The sequence below is a fragment of the Muscardinus avellanarius genome, assembly GCF_963383645.1.
Source record: "Muscardinus avellanarius genome assembly, chromosome: 9".
Lineage (NCBI taxonomy): Eukaryota > Metazoa > Chordata > Mammalia > Rodentia > Gliridae > Muscardinus > Muscardinus avellanarius.
In genome coordinates, this window is record NC_137795.1 from 3,307,778 (window position 1) to 3,329,314 (window position 21,537).

General features: G+C 46.1%; 2 protein-coding genes across 6 annotated transcripts in view; one reads left to right on the top strand and one right to left on the bottom strand.

Moving 5' to 3' along the window:
* Positions 1–8,659, top strand: part of NT5C3A (5'-nucleotidase, cytosolic IIIA) — a gene marked incomplete at both ends in the record, with an annotated part of 54,824 nt that extends 46,165 nt beyond the window's left edge. For 4 of the 5 annotated variants that reach the window (XM_080701579.1, XM_080701580.1, XM_080701581.1 and 1 more), the window contains 5 exons: positions 438–523; positions 3,307–3,396; positions 5,897–6,059; positions 7,651–7,851; positions 8,558–8,659. In XM_080701579.1, coding sequence (XP_080557705.1) covers positions 438–523; positions 3,307–3,396; positions 5,897–6,059; positions 7,651–7,851; positions 8,558–8,659 — 642 coding nt within the window. The remainder of the gene's footprint in view (positions 1–437; positions 524–3,306; positions 3,397–5,896; positions 6,060–7,650; positions 7,852–8,557) is intronic. The other variant, XM_080701582.1, reaches the window with a different exon arrangement.
* Positions 8,660–16,163: 7,504 nt separating this feature from the next.
* FKBP9 (FKBP prolyl isomerase 9) overlaps positions 16,164–21,537 on the bottom strand; it is a gene marked incomplete at both ends in the record, with an annotated part of 43,737 nt that continues 38,363 nt past the window's right edge. Inside the window, 3 exons of the mRNA XM_080701826.1 lie at positions 16,164–16,340; positions 17,532–17,695; positions 19,383–19,528. Of these exons, the coding sequence (XP_080557952.1) occupies positions 16,164–16,340; positions 17,532–17,695; positions 19,383–19,528 (487 nt within the window). The remainder of the gene's footprint in view (positions 16,341–17,531; positions 17,696–19,382; positions 19,529–21,537) is intronic.

Consider the following 21,537-nt stretch of genomic DNA (forward strand, 5'->3'; position numbering starts at 1 on the left):
AGATCCTGTTTCCAAATAAAAATAAAAATGGGCTAGAGGTGTATTTTGGAGGTAAAAGACCCCTGAGTTCAACCCCCAGTGCCACACACAAAAAAAGGTCTCTTCGCCGGGCATGGTGGCGCACGCTGGTAATCCCCGCGCTTGGGAGGGGGAGACAGGAGGATCGCGCAAGTTCGAAGCCGCGCTGGCTTAAGAGACCCTGTTTCCAAATAAAATATAAAGTAGGTCTGGGAGTGTAGCCTGGAGGTAGAAGGGTTCCATCCCCAGCAGCACCAAAAAAAAAGATCTCTTCAATCCTTTGATGCATCAGTCCAACTTAATCTTTACTTATAGAGCATTTTTAGAAAACACTGATTACATGTTTTTACACTCTATAGAACAAAGTTAAGTGACAGTACTCAGTAAATAGAATGACTAAGTTATTTGTTTCTTCCTAGTTAGTACAACTCAAGGAACGGTATTATGCTATAGAAGTCGATCCTGTTCTGACCGTAGAAGAGAAGTACCCTTATATGGTAGAATGGTAAGTGTGTGTTGAACAGTGAGAGAACTAAAACTAATGCAACAGTTTTTCAGTAAAAATTCATGGTTTTTTCCCCTTTACTGTATAAAGATTTAAGTATTACAAATTAGAGCAGTGAATTGAACATAAAATAGGTTCTTACTAATTATTTTAATATTCTAGGAGTTGTTTTAATTTAAATTGAAATTATAAATTTGACCTTTGCAACTCAGTGAGACCCTATTTCAAAATAAAGAATAAAAAATAAGGCTGGGGGTGCAGCTCAGAGGTAGAATGCTTCATCCCTAGTGCCGCAAAAAAAAAAAAAAAAGAATAGGGCTGGGAAAGCTGGGCGTGGTGGCATGCTTGTAATCCAGCATTCAGGAGGCGGAGACAGGAAGATTGCTGTTCTCTGCCAGCCCCAGTTACTTAGTGAGTCCCTCTGCAACTCAGTGAGAATCTGTTTCAAAATAAAGAGTAAAATATAGGGCTGGGGTATAGCTCGGAGGTAGAATGCCCCTGGGTTTCATCCCCAGTGTCCCCCAAACCCAGGGGGATTCTACCTCCAGGCTACACTCCCAGACCTGTTTTATATTTTGTTTAGAAACAGGGTCTAAGTTGTTGAGAGCCTCACTAAGTAGCAGAGGCTAGTTTTGAACCTGTGCAAACCTCCTGTCTCAGTCTCCTAAGTACGGGGATTACAAGCATGTACCACTACACCAGCTTTAAAAGCAAAAATTTTTAAGAAAAAAAGTATATGGATAAGATGTATCTTAATGCAAAGAAAAAAAATAGGGTGTAAATTTACTCTGAAACTCAGTTGGGTCCAGCAGGTGGCCTGGTTACCAAGAACTAGATTACTGATGTGACTACATTTATCAAAATGCAGCGTGCAAGCAGACCACGCTAAAGCCCTGTGCGGAGCTGGTGTAGCGACACGTGCCTGTGATCCCAGTGCTTGGGACGCTGAGGCAGGCAGATTGCATGGGGTTTGGTTTGGTTTTGTTTTGTCATTTGTGGTACTGGGGATTGAACACAGGGGCATTCTACCTCCAAGCTACACCCCACCCACTTTTTTATTCTCTCTTTCTTTCTTTTTTTGGGTCTGGGGATGGAACCCAGGGGCATTCGACTTTCGAGCTATACCCCCTGCCCTATTTTTTATTGTTTATCTTAAAGCAGGATCTCACTGAGTTGCGGAGGGCCTCACTAGGTAGCTGTCCGTGAACCATGATCCTTTGGTCTCAGCCTCTCAAATGCTGGGATTATAAGTGTGCACCACCACACCCGGCTTATTCTTTATTTTGAAACAGGGTCTCAGTAAGTTGTGGGGGGGCCTCACTAAGTAGCTGAGGCTGTCCTCGAACTCACGATTCTCCTGTCTCAGCTTTCCAAGTACTGGGATTACAAGCATGTACCACAACACTCGTCTTCAGGAGGACTGCAGTTTTGGGTACAGACTCAGGAATGTAGTGAGACTTTCAGCCACCTAGCAAGAATCGGTTTCAAAACAAAATAAAATAGGTTTGGTAGCCTGGCATGGTGGCGCACGCTTGTAATCCCAGCATTCAGGAGGTGGAGATTGGAGGACTGTGGTTCGTGAACAGCCTCAGCTATGTAGTGAGGCCCTTCACAACTCGGGCCCTTTTTCAAAAATAAAAGACTAAAAACTAGGGCTGGGGGTGTAGCTTAGAGGTACAATGACCCTAGGTTCCATTTCCAGTACAGGAAAAAAAAAATTTAGGGCTGGTAGTACAACTCAGAAGTAGAATGCCCCTGAATTTTTTGGTACCATAAAAATAAAATAAAGCTTTGTGTTGAGCTCTGGGAAGATGCTGTTAAAGATAAATCTTCAGGAGACGGAGACAGAAGGATCATGGTTCGTGGGCAGGCCCAGCTACTTAGCGAGGCCCTTCACAACTCAGTGAGACCCTGTTTCAAAAAAAGTAAAAAGAAGCCAATTGTGGTGGCGCATGCTTGTAATCTTAGCATTTGGGAGGCTGAGACAGGAAGCTCTGGGTTCACAGACTGCCTGAGCTACTTAGTGAGGCCCTTTGCAACTCAGTGAGACTCTGTTTCAATATAAAGAATAAAAAATCAGGCTAGGGGTGTAGCTTGGAGATAGAATGCTCCTGGGTTCCATCCCCAGTACTGCAAAAAAAAAAAAAAAAAAAAAGACCGTCTTAACAGTTAGTTCTGGTAACGGAGTAGCCTCCCTGGGGATGAGCCCGCTGACTGAGGCAGAGCGGAGTGCCCCTCGGGAACGCGGTGGGGTACTTAGGTATCGGGTAGTGGCCAGGGTCTTTGTGGGCAACGGGCTGTTTGGATTGGGTTCTGAATCCTGTGTTTTCAATAATTGTCAAACAGGCCGGTTTGTGTCCCGTACTTTCCATACCAAGGGCTTTCTTCTGCTCACTAGGCAGCATATTTAGTTCTGGGCACTTCATGAAAATTCAAACTACAAACAGATTGAGAATAATAGCTTTATACCAGTCGTGGCAATACCGGACCCAGGAATTCCGCCTACACTAACCTGGGAAGTCCCTGGGTTGAGCTGACTTCTTATCTGTTGGCTTCCTTTCCTTATCTTATTAACATGTTGAAGCTAAGCCTGAATTTGGGGTGCTTGGGAAGGGCAGTGAGAACACATGTCCTGTTTTGAAACCCAGGGGTGAATTTGATCTCTAAGGTGTAAGTCTCAGTAATGAAGGAAAGTCACTTTCTCATCCTGAAGACTGCTGCATAAAGGTAATAGTTTTGATGTGTCTTAATTGATAGTTTGTGTCCTTCATCTTAAACTCCAGGTATACTAAATCACATGGTTTGCTTGTGGAACAAGGAATACCGAAAGCTAAACTTAGAGAAATTGTAGCCGAATCCGACATTATGCTCAAGTAAGTGTCTTGGAATTCTTTGTTGCTCTCCTCTACAGACTTGAATAATTGTTGTATTGAGCTGCTGGTGATGCACCCTTTAATCCCCTCACTTGGAAGGCTGAGGCAGAGTATCACAGGCTCAAGGCCAGCCTCGGCAAATTAGTGGGATTCTGTTTCAAAATAAAAAATTAAACCAGGCATGGTGGGTCATGCCTATAATCCCAGCACTTGGGAGTCTGAGCCAGGAGGATTGTGGTTCGCGGACAGTTACTTAGTGAGGCCCCCCACAACTTACTGAGACCCTGTTTCAAAATAAAGAATAAAAAATAGGAGCCAGGCGTGGTGGCACATGCTTGTAATCCCAGCATTTGGGAGGCTGAGACAGGAGGATCGTGGTTCAAGGACAGCTTCAGCTACTTAGTGAGGCCCTTCGCAGCTTAGTGAGACCCTGTTTCAAAATAAAGAATAAAAAAATATGGCTAGGGGTGTAGCTGGGAAGTAGAATGCCCCTGGGTTCCATCCCTAGTACCAAAAAAAAAAAAAAAGCAGTGGGGGTGTAGCTCAGAGGTAGAATGCCCCTGGGTTCAATCTCCAGCACCACAATAAGGGAGGGAAGGAAGGAAGGAAGGAAATTGGGTTTTATTTTTTATTTTAAAACAGAATCTCACTAATTTGCGAAGGCTGGCCTTGAACCTGTGGCACTGTGCCTCAGCCTTCCAAGTGATGGGATTAAAGGTGTGCAAGGGCATGGTGGTACATACTTGTAATCCTAGTACTTGGGAGATTGAGACAGGAGGATTGCAGGTTCATGGCAGCCTCAGCTACTTAGTGAGGCCCTCTGCAACTTAGACCATTTCCAAATAAAATATAAAATAGGTCTGGGTAGCCCAGAGTTAGAAGTCTCTGGGTTCCATCCCCAGCACCACAAAATGAACAAAGAATAAACAACATACACACTTACCTGTAAGATGATGATGATGATGATGATGATGATGATGATGATGATTTATTAATTTTTTTTTTTTTTTGTGATACCAGGGGGCCTTCTATCTCTGGGATATGCCCCCTGCCATATTTTATTGTTGTTTTATTTGAAAACAGGGTCTCACTAAGTTGCTGAGAGCCTCACTAAGTTTCTGAGGCTGACTTTGAACCTTTGAGCTTCCTGTCTCAGCCTCCCAGTTACTGGGATTACAGGTGTACACCACCACATCTGCTTTGTTTTTTGTGTGGTGTTGGGTTTTGAACCCAAACTATCTAACTCTTGAGTTACACTCCTTTCTCTCATTTTTAGTAATACTGAGGATTGAGCTCAGGGGCATTCTACCTTCGAGCTGTGTCCCCAGACCTATTTTATTTTTATTTGGAAACAATGTCTCTCTAGATTGATGAGAGTCTCACTACTACTTGCTGAGGCGTGTGTGTGTGTGTGTGTGTGTGTGTGTGTGTGTGTGTGTGTGTGTGTGTGTGTTGCTGGGATTGAAACAAGGAGGCATCCTACCTCCATTCTGTACCCCCAGCCCAATTCATTCATTCATTCTTTCCTTTCCTTTCCTTTCCTTCCCTTCCCTTTCCTTTCCTTTGGTGGTACTGGGGGTGGAACGCAGGGGCCTTCTACCTCCGGGCTACACTCCCAGACCTATCTTATATTTTATTTGGAAACAGGGTCTCTTAAACCAGCTGAGGCTGGCTTCGAACCTGCGCGATCCTCCTATCTCAGCCTCCCAAGCTCAGGGATTACAAGCCTGCACCACCGTGCCCGACATCATTCTTTATTTTTGAAACAGGGTCTCACTAAGTAGCTGACACTGGCCCCAAATTCAGATCCTTCTGTCTCAGCCTCCCAAGTGCTGGGATTACAAGCACGTGCCACCACATCCGGCTTCTGAGACTATTCTTACACCTGCAGTTTTTCTGTCTGAGATGGCTGGCCTTAACTTTTTCTTTTGAAAGAGGTTTTTACTAGCTAGCTGAGAGTCTTGCTAAATTTCAGAGACTGGCCTTGAACTTCTGATCCTCCTGTCACATCTTCAAAAGAACTGGGATTACTGGCAGGCACCACCACGCCCATCTTGCACTATTAGAATTGATTTGTGTGTGTGGGGTACTAGGGATTGAACCTAGGGCCATTCTACCTCTGAGCTACAGCCCCAGCCATATTTTTATTCTTTATTTTGAAACAGGGTCTCACTAAGTTGTGGAGGGCCTCACTAAGTAGCTGAAGCTGGCTGAAAACCTATGATCTTCCTGTCTCAGCCTCCAAGTACTAGAATTACTACCGGAGGCCACCTTGTCTGGCTTTTAGAATTGATTTAAAGGAAAATAAAGAGTCCACTGTTGCTTGATAAACCTGTTCCAGTGATAGCAAGATATCAGTAACTGACCTTTTGGGCAGTATTTTGAAATAAGAATATAAATGAACTGTGTGGTTTTGGTAAAATATTTAGCTTTTTAGCTTCTAAGTGAAAAGAAGATGTATTTTGCTCTTTAACAATCAATCCATGCCATTTTCTTGCAGGGAAGGATATGAGAATTTCTTTGATAAACTCCAACAACACAGTATCCCAGTGTTCATATTTTCTGCTGGTATTGGTGATGTACTAGAGGAAGTTATCCGTCAAGCTGGAGTTTATCATTCGAATGTCAAAGTGGTGTCCAATTTCATGGATTTTGATGAAAATGTAAGAATATTAAATCTAAGGGTTACTTTTCCCCTCAGGATTACTTTAATTATTTATTTATTTTTTTTTTGGGTACTACTGGGGATTAAGTCTAGGGGCATTACACCCCAAACCCTATTTGTTTTGTTTTATTTATTTATTTATTTATTTATTTATTTATTTGGTGGTACTGGGGTTCCTGGAAGCCCTTCTACCTCCGGGCTACACTCCCAGACCTATTTTTACATTTTTATTTGGAAACAGGGTCTCCTAAACCAGCTCATGGGGCTGGCTTCGAACCTGCATGATCCTCCTGTCTCTTCCTCCCAAGCGCGGGGATTACAAGCGTGCGCCACCACGCCTGGCTATTTTATTTTATTTATTTTGAAACAGGGTGCTAGGTTGATGAAAATCTCACTGGTTGCTGAGGCTGTCCATGAACCTGTGATTCTCCTGTCTCAGCCTTCAAGTACTAGGATTACAAATGCCTGGTTTAGGATTTTATTAATTAATTATTTATTTATTTATTTATTTATTTATTTTTCAGTACTGGGGATGGAACCCAGGGGCATACTACATCCAAGCTGTGTTCCTAGCCCTATTTTTTATTCTTTATATTGAAACAGTGTCTCACTGAGTTGCAAAGGGCCTCACTACGTTGTAGCTGAGGCTGTCCACAAACCACAATCCTCCTGTCTCAGCCTCCGAAATGCTGGAATTACAAGCGTGTGCCACTATGCCTGGCTAGGGTTATTTTAAAATTAGAATTTTTGTTTTTTGTGGTACTGAGGATTAAACCTAGGGGCATTCTATCTTCGAGCTACACCCCAGCCTCACTAAGTTGATAGAGCTTCCTTAAGTAGCTGAGGCTGGCCACAAACTTGTGATCTTCTTGTCTCAGCCTCCTAAGCACTAGGATTACAGGCATGCACCATTATGGCTGGCAGTACTGAAGATTGAACCCAAATGCACTCTACCTCTTAAGCTACACTGCCAGCCCTTTTTTCTTTTTTTAAAAATAATTATGAAACAAGGTCTCGCTAAGTTGTTGGGGCCATAATCCTCCTTCTCAGCCTCCCAGTTACTGGGATTACAGGTGTGTGCCTCCACACCCTGCTTGTATCTATCTGTGTTATAGACTAATAATGCATAAGATTTAGTCAGTTACGGTAGCACATGCCTGTGATCCTAGTATTTGGGAGGCTGAGGCAGGAAGATCACAGGTTCAATGACAGCCTCAGCAAGTAGTGAGATTCTCATCAACCTAGCAAGACCTTGTTTGTTTGTTTGTTTGTTTGTTTGTTTGTTTTTGTGGTACTGGGGATGAAATCCAGGGGCTTTTCTACCTCCAGGCTATACTCCCAGACCTATTTTATATTTTATTTGGAAACACAGTCTCACCAAGTTGCTGAGGGCCTCACTAAGTAGCTGAAGCTGGCTTTGAACATGTGCAATCCTCCTGTCTCAGCCTCCCAAGCACTGGGATTACAAGCGTGCACCACCATGCCCGACTAAAGAATAATTGTGACATCTGTCAAGAAGTACAAAATATGAAAGTTTAACAAGTAAAATGTGCAAAATCTGTTATTCAAAGCATTTTTATTTTTAATAGGGAGTACTCAAAGGATTTAAAGGAGAACTGATTCATGTTTTTAACAAGCATGATGGCGCCTTGAAGAATACAGATTATTTCAGTCAACTGAAAGACAACAGCAACATAATCCTGCTGGGGGACTCCCAGGGAGATTTAAGAATGGCGGACGGAGTAGCCAATGTTGAACACATCCTAAGAATCGGGTATCTAAATGATAGAGTAAGTACGTCCATCTGCAACTTACTTTTAAGAAAAACAGAGTTAGAACTTCATGGGTCATTGTTACCACAGACTGATATTTTACCTGCTTGGTGGTAATTAAAGGCGTTAAGAAACACAGGTGCGTGGGGTTTGCAATGTAGGCCGGGAGAGCCTGCATTCTAAAAGTGGCACTCAGCTGGGCGTGGTGGCGCGCGTGTGTAATCCCAGTACTTGGGAGGCTGAGACAGGAGCATCACAGGTTCGCAGCCAGTCTCAGCTACTTAGTGAGGCCCTCCGCAACTTAGGGAGACCCTGTTCCAAATTAAAGAAAAAAAAATAGGCTGGGGGTATAGCTCAGAAGTAGAATGCCCCTGGGTACAATCCTCGGTAACACACACACACACACACACACACACACACACACGCCCATCCATCATGCCATGTGTTTGTAATCCCAGTATTTGGGAGGCTGAGACAGGAGGATTGCACGTTTGTGGCCAGCCTCAGCTACTTAATGAGGTCCTCCACAACTTAGTGAGACCCTGCTTCAAAATTAGGAATAAAAAATAGGGCTTTGGGGTATAGTTTGTTCAACCCCCAGTTCTCCCTCCCCCCCAAAAAATTACTGCATTTTGCCCAGCAGATCTAACATAACTGAGATTAATATTGAAATTGTTTGCTTCTCCTTACATGTTAATTTTATGTTTGTTCTTCTGTTGTCTAGGTAGATGAGCTTTTAGAAAGATATATGGACTCTTACGATATTGTTTTAGTAAAAGAAGAATCACTGGAGGTGCCCAACTGTATTTTACAGAAGATTCTATAAGAGCATTGTTAAGCGTACAGACCTCTCGCGGGTGCGGTGGATAAAAGAACTGCCCAGCGGTCCGTCTTGCTGGAAGACTCTTATTTATGATCTCTTTCTTGCTCTTGAAGCTTTCCCTTTGCATAACTGAAATGTTTTCAGACATGTTGAATCCATCAACTCAAAACTCCTTTATCCCGCCTCTTTCAATACACTCCTCACCATATTTTTAACCAATTAAAAAAATCTTAAGCCAAAATTAGGAATATAACTCTCTACTTTCCCAAAGTGAATTTTGTTGTTTAATGTTATCATGCTGTTTTTGAATAGTCTTTACACCAGGGATGTTTGTAGACGTTTAAAAAGTTTTATGAAATGGTGAAATAATGTGCATGATTTTAAATATTACTGTTTTTATAATTTGGGTGAATTATGCTAGTGGAATCACCATCTCCTGAAATTGTGTTATATTTGGTTATTTTGTCAGGGAAAAGTCAATATTTACCAAAAAGAGACTGGTACTTGCTATTTGAAAAATCTGTTGTATCTCCATGTCACTAATCATTACAAAATGTTCTATATGAAGCACTGGTAACAAACATGAAGTAAAAAACCTTTTTAATTCTATTGTCAAGAATGTTTATTCATTTGTTCAGCAAATATTTGTTGAGCACCTGCCATAAAAGTTCTCTCCCTTCCTCTTCATTTGGTGACACGAATCTTCTTGCCCTCATTGTAATTGCTGTGTGTGTGTGTGTGTGTGTGTGTGTGTGTGTGTGTGTGTGTGTGGTAGTGGGGGTGGAACCCAGGGGCTTTCATTTGGAAACAGGGTCTCACTAAGTCACTGAGAGCCTCACTAAGTAGCTGAGGCTGGCTTTGAACCTGTGCGATCCTCCTGTCTCAGCCTCCCAAGCGCAGGGATTACAAGAAGGCTCCACCACACCCGGCTCCGTAATTGCTATTTAGAAGCCAAGTGTGGTAATGGACACTTGTAATCCCAGTACTTGGGAGGCCGAGACAGGAGGATCACAGGTTTGTGGTGAAGCTTTCTACATCTTAGTAAGACCCTTTTTCAAAATAAAGAATAAGGTAGGATAGCTCAGAAGTAGAATGCCCCTGGGTTCAATCCTCAGTACCAATAATAATGATAGTAGTAGTAGTAGTAGTAGTAGTAGTAGTAGTAGTAGTAGTAGTAATTATTGCTCTTTAGATTGAAATTTTTCAAAATTTGTATACCTCTAGGTATAAGAAGATGCTTGGAGCTTTGCGTTGTGGCTCTTGCTAATCCTAGTCCTTGGGAGAGAGGCTGACGCCGGATTGCAAGTTACAGGACAGCACTGGCAACAGCGAGGCTCTCAGCAACTTAGTGAGACCCTATTTCCACATTAAATATAAAATAGGGCCGGGCGTGGTGGCGCACGCTTGTAATCCCTGCGCTTGGGAGGCAGAGACAGGAGGATCGCGCAGGTTCGAAGCCAGCCGCGCTGGCTTAGGAGACCCTGTTTTCAAATACAAAATGTAAAAAGAGGTCTGGGAGTGTAGCCCGGAGGTAGAAGGGCTTCCAGGAACCCCAGTACCACCAATATATATATATATATATATATATATATATATATATATATATATATATATATATATATATAAAATAGGTCTGGGAGTGAATCCCGGGGGTAGAAAAGCCCCTGGGTTAGCAGTTAGGCAGGTCTGTGACGTGGCCTCCTGCTTCAGTCTGCTCCATCAGTAGCTTGCACAGGTTTGGACTTGCCATTCTGGTGCCTTTCACATTTTTTCCCCCCAGTACTGGGGATGGAACCCAAGGGCATTCTACCTCTGAGCTACATCCCCAGCTTTATTTCTTATTCTTTATTTTGCAACAAGGTCTCACTCACTTAGAGGGCCTCAGTAAGTGCTGTAGAAGGTAGCCGAGAACCCACGATCCTCCTGTCTCAGCCAGGTGCATTTCAGTCTGATCCTGGAACTACGGACCCTGCAGGAACTAATTAACGTGCTCGTGGCATGCATGCAGTGATATTCACAAAGTGATAGATGTGATCTGACTGGTTGGCCGTGCATTGTGAACAGCGATCTCTAGTCCAATCAGAGACGGCAGAAAGGCAAGGCCACAGGATAAAGACAAGTTTTGTCCTAGGCAGGCCCATGATTACTCGCACCACTGGTTTATTTTCTTTTTTGGTATGTGTTTGTTACTAGGGATTGAACCCAGGGGTATTCTACCTCTGAACTGCACTCCAGCCCTAATTTATTTTATTTTTTAATTTTTTTGTGGTACTGGGGATGGAACCCAGGGGCATTATACCTCTGAGCTACACTCCCAGCCCTATTTTTTTTTTACTCTTTTAATTTTGAAACAGGGTCTCACTGAGTTGTGAAGGGACTCGCTAAATAGCTGAGGCTGTCCATGAACCACGATCCTCTGGTCTCTGCCTCCTGAATGCTGGGATTACAAGCATGCACACCACACCTGGCTCCTATTTTATTTTTTATTTGGAAACAGTCATTAAGTTGCTAACACTGACTTTGAACCTGTGATCCTCCTGCCTCAGCCTCCCAAGTGTTGAGATTGCAGGCATGTGCCATCACATCAGCCTGTTTTTCCTTTTATTATGATAAACAATGAAGATATGCACCAGCAAAGGAAAGACTGGGCTCTTTAAATATTTCTAAAAATCTTGAAAGCTCATAGCCAATCGTGGTGGATTGCAGGAGGATCACAGGTTTGAGGACTTCAGTCAATCTAGCAAGGCCTTGTTTCAAAATTAAAATAGAAGCCAGGCTTGATGGCACATGCTTTAATCCCAGTACTTGGGAGGCTGAGACAGGAGGATTGCAGATTCGTGACCAGCCTCATATACTTAGTGAGGCTCTTTGCAACTAAGTAAGAGCCTGTTTCACTGGGGGTGTAGCTCAGAGGTAGAATGCCCTTGATTTCAATCCCCAGTTCTGCAAAAAAATAAAATAATAGTAATTAAAATAGGGTTAAGGGTGTAGAAAGGCAGTAGAATGCCCCTGGGTTCAATCCCCAAGACCAGAAATGAAGTAACAGATGGAAGGAGGCATGGTGGCATGCACCTGCAATTCCAGTATTTGGGAGCCTGAGACTGGAGGGTTATAGGTTTGCAGCCAGCCTCAGCAATTTAATATGACTTTAAAAAAAAAAATAGGGTTGAAGGTTTATCTCAGAAGCAAAACACCACTGGGTTCAAACCCCACTACACACACACTCTTTATGTTAGGGCCCTGAAGGTCAAAGTTTGCGCTTGTCAGAAGTTGGGTAGTCTCACTACAGCACCTATCTCAATTTTTAAAAAATTTTAAAAATTAAGCATCGAGCCGGGCGTGGTGGCGCATGCCTGTAATCCCAGCATTTGGGAGGCTGAGACAGGAGGATCCGGGTTCGCAGACGCCTCAGCTACTTAGTGAGATCCTTTGCAACTAAGTGAGACCGGTTTCAAAATAAAGAGTAAAAGAATAGGGCAAGGGGTGCTGCTCAGAGGTAGAATGGCCCTTGGGTTCCATCCCTAGTACCGCAAAACAAATAAAAAATAAATACATGAAGCATCTATCAATAGCCATCCCTATCAGAAGGTCCAGGCTGCCTTGAGGAACAATACAGAAATTTGGTTCAAGATGTGATTAAGAAAAGGGTTGCATGTAATTTCCACCCTATATTTGGCCCTTAATCAGCACTCGGCCTTCTGGCAGAGCTAACCCATAACTATAAGCAGATACACGCATGTCTTGATGTAGCCATGAAGGGGCAGCTAAGCAGGATGTCCTTCTAGACACTGCTGCCTCTGACGGCACAGATAATCAAGCTCTCTCCTCAGCCTGAGGAAGTCCAGGCCAGCTGGGCGCAGGCAACACCCAGTCCGACAGCCCAAGGCACCTCTGCCTCCACTTCTGACGCCCACACTTCATTTCTCCAAAAAACTTCTGACTCAGCCAACCTGTCTCCAGCACTTAGAAAATATTCCAATGGCCAAATAAAAACTAAGAAGAGCTGGGCACAGCTTGGCATGGTGGCACACACCAGTAATCCCAATACTTGGGAGGCTGAGACAGGAGGACTGCAGGATAGAAGACAGCCTTTGCAAGCTAGCAAGACTTAGCAACATAGTGAGACCCTGTTTCCAAACAAAATAATGACGGGGGTGTAGATCAGAGGTAGAACGCCTGGGTTCAATCCCCAGCACCGTACCGAGAAACAAAAGAAAAAGGAGGATCTGGGCAGAGCGGCTCACACCTGTAATCTCAGCTGTTTGGGAGGCAGAGGCAGGAGGAACCTAAGTTACAGGCCAGCCTGAGCAACTTAGTGACACCAAGTTTCAAAATAAACAGGCTAAGTCATGGAGCTCAGTAGCAGAGTGCCCCGGGCTCAATCCTCACTACTGAAAAAGAAAAGTTTCAAGCCAGCTTCACAATTTAATGAGACCCTGTCTCAAAACCAAAGGGCTGAGGATGTAGGTCAGTGGTAGAACATCACTGGTCACGGGCTGCATCCCCAGTACTGCAAGAAGAAAAGAAAATAGAATAAACATCGGGTCTTAGTTTATTTTTATGGCGAATGAGCCCAGGGACATTTTGCCTCTGAGCTACACCCACAGCCCTTTTTGTTTTGTTAATTTTGAAACAGGGTCTCACTAAAAAAATTGTAGAGGTTGTCCTTGCAAGCTGAGATCCCTCTGTCTCAGCTTCTCAAGTACTGGGACTATAAGCATGTATCACCATGCCTGGCCAACAGGTTTTTTACTTACTTACTTATTATGTATGTATGTATGTATGTATGTATGTATGTATGTATTTGCGGTAGTGGGCTACACACTGAGCCCTATTTTATATTTTTGAAATAGGGTCTCACTGAGTTGCCGAGGGCCTCACTAAGTAGCTGAGGCTGGCCGCAAACCACAATCCTCCTGTCTCAGCCTCCCAAATGCTGGGATTACAAGCGTGCGCCACCACACCTGGCTTTGCCAGGTTTTATTTTAATGAAGATGTGTAAAGATGAGGTGTTGTAGGTTAAAGGCTATGGACATTTCCCTAGACTAAACACTAATATTTCCTTTGTTTGGGAGGGAGGGTTTGAACCTAGGGATTCTCTACCTCTGAGTTATACCCTTATTTGGAAACAGGGCCTCACCAAGCTGCCATGTGTCTCACTAAGTAGCTATGGCTGTCCTTAAACCTGTTATCTTCCTGTCTCAGTCTCCCAAGTCCTGGGATATAAGCATGCATCACCATGCCCAGATAACATTTCCTTTTTAAAAATTCTATATACATATGTACTTTTCTCTGCACGCCAAGTGACCTGTTCTCTGAGAATCCCGGTTCCCAAGCCCCCTTCCCTCTGGCGTTAGTGGGGGCATCTCACTCAGCTGTGATGCCAGCCAGATCTGGGGGTGGCTGTGTCCCCCCAGGACTCTCCCCAGGACGCCTGCTGCCTTTTGTGACCTCCAGGCCCAGGAGTATGACCAACTCCTGCTGTTGCTATCCACACTGCCGCGATGGACACCTCCACGCCTCCCGTCCCGAGCCTGCCTGCTCCTCTGTGAACGTCCTTTGGGAATGAGAACATTTCCTCCCAGGACCCTGACCACCCCCCCCCTTTACGTTCTGCACCCAGCACTTTTTTCTTTCTTTTTCTTTTTTCTTTCTTTCTCTTTCTCTTTATTGAACTCAGAGGCATTCTCCCTCTAAGCTACCCTCAGCCTTGTTGTGTTGGGTTGCCGAGTGTCTCACTGAATTGCTGGGGCTGTCCTGGAACCTGTGATCCTCCTGTCTCAGCCTCCCAAGCCCTAGCCTTACAGGCGCGCCCACTGTGCCTGGCTGGCACTCTCTTCCCAGTTAACACAATGCACACTGTGTGTCCCGGAAGGGGATTCTGCCTGCACCATGCATTCTCCTGTGCTGCTTTCCACTTTCAAAATAAAACAGCAGAAAGCCAGAGGACACAATTCAGTATTTTATATCAGAAAGATCAGGTTTCCAACAATTACCCATGGGGCGAGTGCACGGCGTTGTCATGAGCTAGCTCAGGGTTACATCAGTAGAAAACAGTTTAAATTAGTGAGAAAAAGCAGTTTTCAAAGGAAAACCACTGATTACTTCAGGTAAGCGTGAACACCACTTGGGAGCGGGACCAGGGCGGCAGGTGAACTGTCACTGCTCCCATGTGCAGAGACCCCGCCGCCCCACAGCGCTGGCTCCAGGACACGGGAGCAGCGAGACGCCCCTTGCTCAAGCTCGGCTGCTCATCTGTTGGCACGACACTTCCACCCTGGACGCCGTGGAATTTTGTTGACTGGCCCACGAGGCCCGGCCACCAGCCCCACATGCCACCAGCAGGGTTCAGGGTCAGAGTGCGCTGCAGGCTGGAGGGAGGCGGCGGGGAGCCAGGCAGGTCACCCTCTACAGCAAGTGCAGAATCCAATTTTCTTTTCTTTTCTTTTCTTTTTTTTTGGTGGTACTGAGGTTCCTGGAAATCCTTCTACCTCCGGGCTACACTCCCAGACCTATTTTTATACTCTTTATTTTGGAAACAGGGTCTCTTAAGCCAGCAAGGCTGGCTTCGAACCAGCGCGATCCTCCTGTCTCCGCCTCCCAAGCGCGGGGATTACAAGCGTGCGCCACCACGCCCGGCTCCAGAATCCAATTTTCTACTCATGGTCTGAGACAACTTCCACTGGGCCCACCGCATTTTTCTGTCGTGGTACTGGGGGTGGAACCCAGAGGCATTCTACCACCAAGCTACACTCCCGGCCTGATTTTATTTTGAAACAGGGTCTCGCTAGGTTGATGAAAATCTCACTACTTGATGAGGTTGTCCTCGAACCTGCGATCCTTCTGTTTTAGCCTCCCAAGTACTGGGATTACAGGTATGCACCACCATGCCCAGCTCTGGAGGCTCCTTTTACCCTTCAGGTTATATTACCACCCCGAGGAGCACTGTGCGGTGGGGTGTAATGAACTGGGAAAGCACGATGTGGGGTTTTTGTGTAGGGGAGGCAGGGCCGGGATTCCCAGAGTTTGAGGCTCTGGGGAAGCCCCAGTTGCTCTCTGGGAATCTCCCTGGGCATGTGTGACCTTTTTCTCTGCTGCTCTCATAAAGAATATTATTAAGACACCAGCAAATTAAAAAATATATTTTTACTTTCTTTAGGTAGCCAATGGACACTTGTCTCCTGTTCTTTCCAAACGGTTATAACGTCTACATGATACTGTTTTCCAGTGTCCCAGAAGGCTCGCTAATAATGGTTGGCAGAACAGCCTCCCCGACACTTAACACATCCCGGGCTGCGGCCTCGGCACCGGTTTTCTTTAGCGTCGCTGGAAGTGCACCCAAAGTCCTCCCTGTGTATGTCGAGCCACCCCATGCATGCTCCAGGTCCTATGTCTCCCGCCCACTACTGCTAATGATACGCCCTCGAGAGGCCCCGCCCTCGCGCTTGTCCTGCCACAGCAGGTGGCCTGGTGGCCCAGGCTCCCTGGCACCAGCTGGCTGTCAGGTCTAGAGTTCGTCGTGTCGGGCCTCCTGGTCTTTGAGTTTAAACTCCTCGGCCACGATCTTCCCGTCTCCGTTTCGGTCCTGGTTGGTGAACATGTTCTTCACGATCACTTCAGCATCAAAACCAGGAGCGAGCTTCCCTTTGCCAGTCGCCACCTGGGCATGAATGTACTCCGAGAACTGGAGAGACAGGGGACAAAGCCATGAGACATGGCGGCTGAGAAGCCAGGGCCCGAGGAAGCTGAGCCCGGCTGAGCTTCCGAAAGAGACAAGATGAGCGGGGCGTGGGGGCGCACGCTGGTAATCCCCGCGCTTGGGAGGCGGAGACAGGAGGATCGCGCTGGTTCGAAGCCAGCCGCGCTGGCTTAAGAGACCCTGTTTGCAAATAAAAATATTAAAACAATGGGTCTGGGAGTGTAGCCCAGCGGTAGAAGGGCTTCCAGGAACCCCAGTACCACCAAAAAAAAAGACAAGATCTTCCTGAGACCCTCAGCAACTTAGTGAGACCCTGTTTCCAAATAAAATATAAAATAGGTCTGGGAGTATAGCCCGGAGGTAGAAAAGCCCCTGGGTTCCTCCCCAGTACCACAAAATAAATAAATAGATAGATAAAAAGAGACTGGGAGGAGAGAAAACTGTAGGCAAGGAGCAAAGAAATGAGAAAGGAATGGAAAGACACATCAAGAGTATGACAAACAAGAGCAGGCCTGTACGGTGATGGACGGAATCCAGGAGCCAGAACATGCGGACACGTAAGGGCAAGCGCGGCTGGAAGCCCGAGCTCCGACAGACCCACAGTGCTGGCGACCGCGCCGCTCCCTGCAGGAGCCGTGGGACCCTGGGCGTTACCTTCTCTGTGCTCTTTCTTTTCCTTCTGTTTTGGTTTGGTGGCACTGGGTTTCAACTCAGGGGCATTTTACCTCCAAGCTACACCCCCAACCCTATTTTACTTTTATTTTGAAACATGCTAGGGTGATGAGAGTTTCACTGCTTGCAGGCTATCTTTGAACCTGTGGTCCTCCTGTCTTGGCCTCCTAGGTACAAGCATGCGCCACCACAAGCAACTCAGCTGCTCTGAAACATAAGGATGTTTACAAGGCTGTCGTGAAGGTCAGTGAAGGTCAAACCAGAGGACAGATGGGGAAACACTTCTCACCAGGCAGACCTGCAGCAGGTGCCAGGAACTGCAAACCGAATCCAGACCTGTGCGCTCTGCCCCGGCCCCACGCCTCCCAGGGCTCGCTCGGTGCTTGGCACGTAAAGGCCTCTGGTGCCCGTGCGTGTTGCGCTGAGCCCCGTGGCGCCCTCCTCGCCCCACAAGGCCTTCCCGGCCACGGGCCCCTGCCCCTCCTTGCTGCCAGGGCCGCTTACCTCTTCCAGGAGGACGTCTCCATTGCCATCTTTGTCGATTTCTTCAAAGAGGTTGGGGGACACCTCGCTGTTCCATATGAACATGTAGCCCTCGGGCAGGCCGGCCACGAGCTCCAGCAGCTCAATGTCGAACACCAAGACGGCGCTGCCGGGCACCTCTCCATCTGCACAAGCAACAGGGCAGGCGTGGGGTCAGCCCTCAGGGCGCAGCCACCCCGTGCCGCTCCATGCCCACTGAGGGCAGGTGCTTCTTATTTTCTTTTTTTTTTTTGTGTGTGTGTGTGTGTTTGGTACTGAGAACTGAACCTAGGAACATTCTACCACTGAGCTATACTCCTAGGCCCTCTTCCCCCCCTCCTTTTTTTAAAATTTTGAAACAGGGTCTCACTAAGTTACTGAAGCTGGCCTCAAATGTGTGATTCTTGTTTCTCAGCCTCCCAAGTGCTGGGATTACAGGTATGTCCCACTGCGCCTGAATGCTTTAAAAAACAGAAACTCAGCCGGACATGGTGGCGCACGCTTGTAATCCCCGCGCTTGGGAGGCTGAGACAGGAGGATCGCACGGGTTCGAAGCCAGCCTCAGCTACTTAGTGGGGCTCTCAGCAACTTAGTGAGACCCTGTTTCAAAATAAAAAAAGTAAAATAGGTCTGGGAGTATAGCCCGGAGGTAGAAAGCCCCTGGGTTCCACCCCCAGTACCACCAACAAAACAAAACAAAACAAAACAGAAACTACTGGGGTGCGATGGTAAAGCTTCAGCAATTATTTAGCGAGACTCTGTTTCAAAACAAATTTTGAGAAAAGAGCCGAGCATGGTGGCACATGCCTGTAACCCCACTGCCTGAAAAGCTCAAACAGGAGGACTGCAGCTTTGAGGTCAGCCTCGGCAACTGACCTCGGCAACTTAGTGAGACTCTATTTCAAAATAAAAAAGGGCTGGAGGTAAAGCTCAGAGGTAAAATGCCCCTGGGTTCAATCCCTAGTACCAATAAAGAAATGAATGAATGAATAAATGCACAAAAAAAGATAGGGCTGAGGGTGAGGGTGTATTCTCAAAGGGAGAATGCTCCTAGGTTCAATCCCCAGGGAAATCATCATCCATTATCATCATCATCCCAGTGTTCGGGGGCTGAGGCAGGAGGATTACAGGTTCACGGCAAGCCTCAGCTACTTAGTGAGACCTTGTTGCAAAAATAAAAAAATAAGCCGGGCGTGGTGGCGCACGCTTGTAATCCCCGCGCTTGGGAGGCGGAGGCAGGAGGATCGTGCAGGTTCGAAGCCAGCCGCGCTGGCATAGGAGACCCTGTTTCCAAATAAAAAGTATAAAATAGGTCTGGGAATGTAGCCTGGATGTAGAGGGGTTTCCAGGAACCCCAGTGCCACCAAAATAAATAAATAAAATAATAATAATAAATAAAGCCGGGCGTGGTGGTATACACTTGTAATCCCAGCATTCGGGAGGCTGAGCCATGAGGATCGCGGTTCGCAGACAGCCTCAGCTACTTAGTGAGGCCCTCTGCAACTCAGTGAGACCCGGTTTCAAAATAAAGAATAAAAAAAGTAGGGCAGGGGGTGTAGCTTGGAGGTCAAATGCCTCTGGGTTCCATCCCCAGACCCGCAAAAAAAAAAAAAAATAATAATAATAAATAAAATAGGGTTGGGGGTGTAGTTTAGAGGTAGAATGGCCCTGGGTTCAATCCCTGGTGCCACAAGACAAACAAACCAAACCCCACAGAATCCAGAGACTCTGGGTTTTAAGTAAAAGGAATACTGATGTTCTAACTCACGACACCCCAAAAGCACTACATTCGAGGGATGCAGGGGCACCGACACCCTGACTGCTGTGACTTACCCACGCCAGCCTCTCCGTAGCCCAGGTGCGGCGGAATGACCACGGTCCGCTTCTCCCCCACGCACATCTCTGTGAGACCCATGTCCATCCCTAGCACGACCTGTCCGGATCCCAGCACAATATTGTAGGTCTTGCCCAGATTCCACCTGAAAATGAGACAGAGGGGCGGGGTTAGGTCACCACCCACGGATCCCAGTATTTTCCACAGCACGTCTAGGATACCCCTGCTTGAGATACGCAGCCTCTGCCAATCCTGAGGGAACATCAGACCAACCCAAACCACAGCACCTTCTGTGGAATAACCAGGCCGTCACCTCCCAAGATGGCAGGGCATAAGTCAGAGGACTGAGGGACCGTCCTGCAGGGAGGAGCAGATAGGAAGGGGATCCTTTTACTAAAAAGGATCTTACAGGAATGCTTGGGAAAAGTAAGGTAGGACCTGAGGCTTAAAAGTAATAATGTAGCCGTGCCTGGTGGCAGGCTTTTCTTCCCAGCATCCTGGAGGCTGAGACTGGAGGATCGCAGTTCCCGGCCAGCCTCAGCTACTTAGTGAGGCCCTTTGAAACTCAGTGTGAGTCTGTTTTAAAATAAAGAATTAAATTAAAAAAATAAACAGGGCTGGGGTGTAGCTTGGAGGCAGAATACCTGTGTGTGTTCCATCTCCAGTACCACACACACACACACACACACACACACACACAAACTAATATACTAGTATATGTGGGTGTGGTGGCACACTCCTAGAAAGACCCCGTTTCAAAACAAAAAATAAAAATAGGGCTGTCGGTGTAGCTCAGAGGTTGAATGCCCCTGGATTCAACCCCCAGTATCACGCACAAATAAAAACAAACAAATTAAACAAATAAATAAAAAGGGCCGTAGGTAAAGCTCAGAGCTAGAATGGCCCTGACTTCAATCTCAAGTCACAAAAACAAAACAAAAACAACAAAAAACTAATATATTAATGTTAGCTTCTTAATTTTTTTTCTTTTTCTTTTCTGGTGCTAAGGAGCGAATCCAGGCACTAGTACATGCTGGTAAATACTCCACAAACGAGCTACATCACTAGCCTCTGAGCTTTTCTTTTGTGTGTGTGGGGGGTACTGGAAATTGAACTCAGGACCATTCTACTCCTGAGCTACACCCCAGCCCTATTTTTTTTTATTATTTTATGTTATTATTTTATTTTTATTTTTATTTTTTGTGGGTCTAGGGATGAAACCCAGGGGGTATTCGACCTCGGAGCTACACCCCCTGCCCTATTTTTTATTCTTTATTTTGAAACAGGGTCCCACTGAGTTGCAGAGGGCCTCACCAAGTAGCTGAGGCTGTCCACGAACCGCGATCCTCCAGGTCTCAGCCTCCCGAATGCTGGGATTACAAGCATGCGCCAACAACGCCCGGCTTTATTATTTTATTTTGAAACAGGATCTCATTAAGTTGCAGAAGGCCTCACTAAGTCACTGAGACTGTCTGTGAACCATGATCCTCCTGTCTCAGCCTCCCAAGTACTGGGATTACAAGTGCGTGCCACCATGACCCGCCTCATTTTCATCTTGCAACAGGGTCTTGCTGGGTTTATAAGGAGGAGAGTCTCACTACTGGCTGCGGCTGTCCTTGAACTGCAATCCTCCTATCCCAGCTCCCCACTACCAACTTCCTAATTTTAGTGGGTGTCCCGAGTTAGGTGGACCTGGGACTGTCTGCTTGTAGGAAAGGCTGCTCCTCACTCCTGATTTGGAGTGCTGGGACTTGATGGGGACAAGTGCTGTCCCGCAGTTCCAGGGAGAAGAAAAGCTGTCCTATGTAGTCAGGCAGGTTCGTGGGGACGTTTTTGGGTATTACGTAGTGAACACTCTGAACTTTACATTTTAGCAAGACCTGAGTTTGACTCCTGGTTCTGCGGCTTCATCTGACCCTGAGAAATGTAATCTGTCAGTGTATGTACTTATAACATAGTGATAATATTAGCTATCTCTTGGGGTTGTTCTAAATAGCCAATAACAGAATAATAAAAATGCCCGGCGCCACGGAGAGCTGATAAAGGGCTCAGTAAACAGATGGCAACGCGCTCGTGTCTATAGCTGACTGAAAAGCTACTGAACTGAACTGCCTTGGTGTTCACAGACCCCGAAGAAACAGGCAAAAACACCTG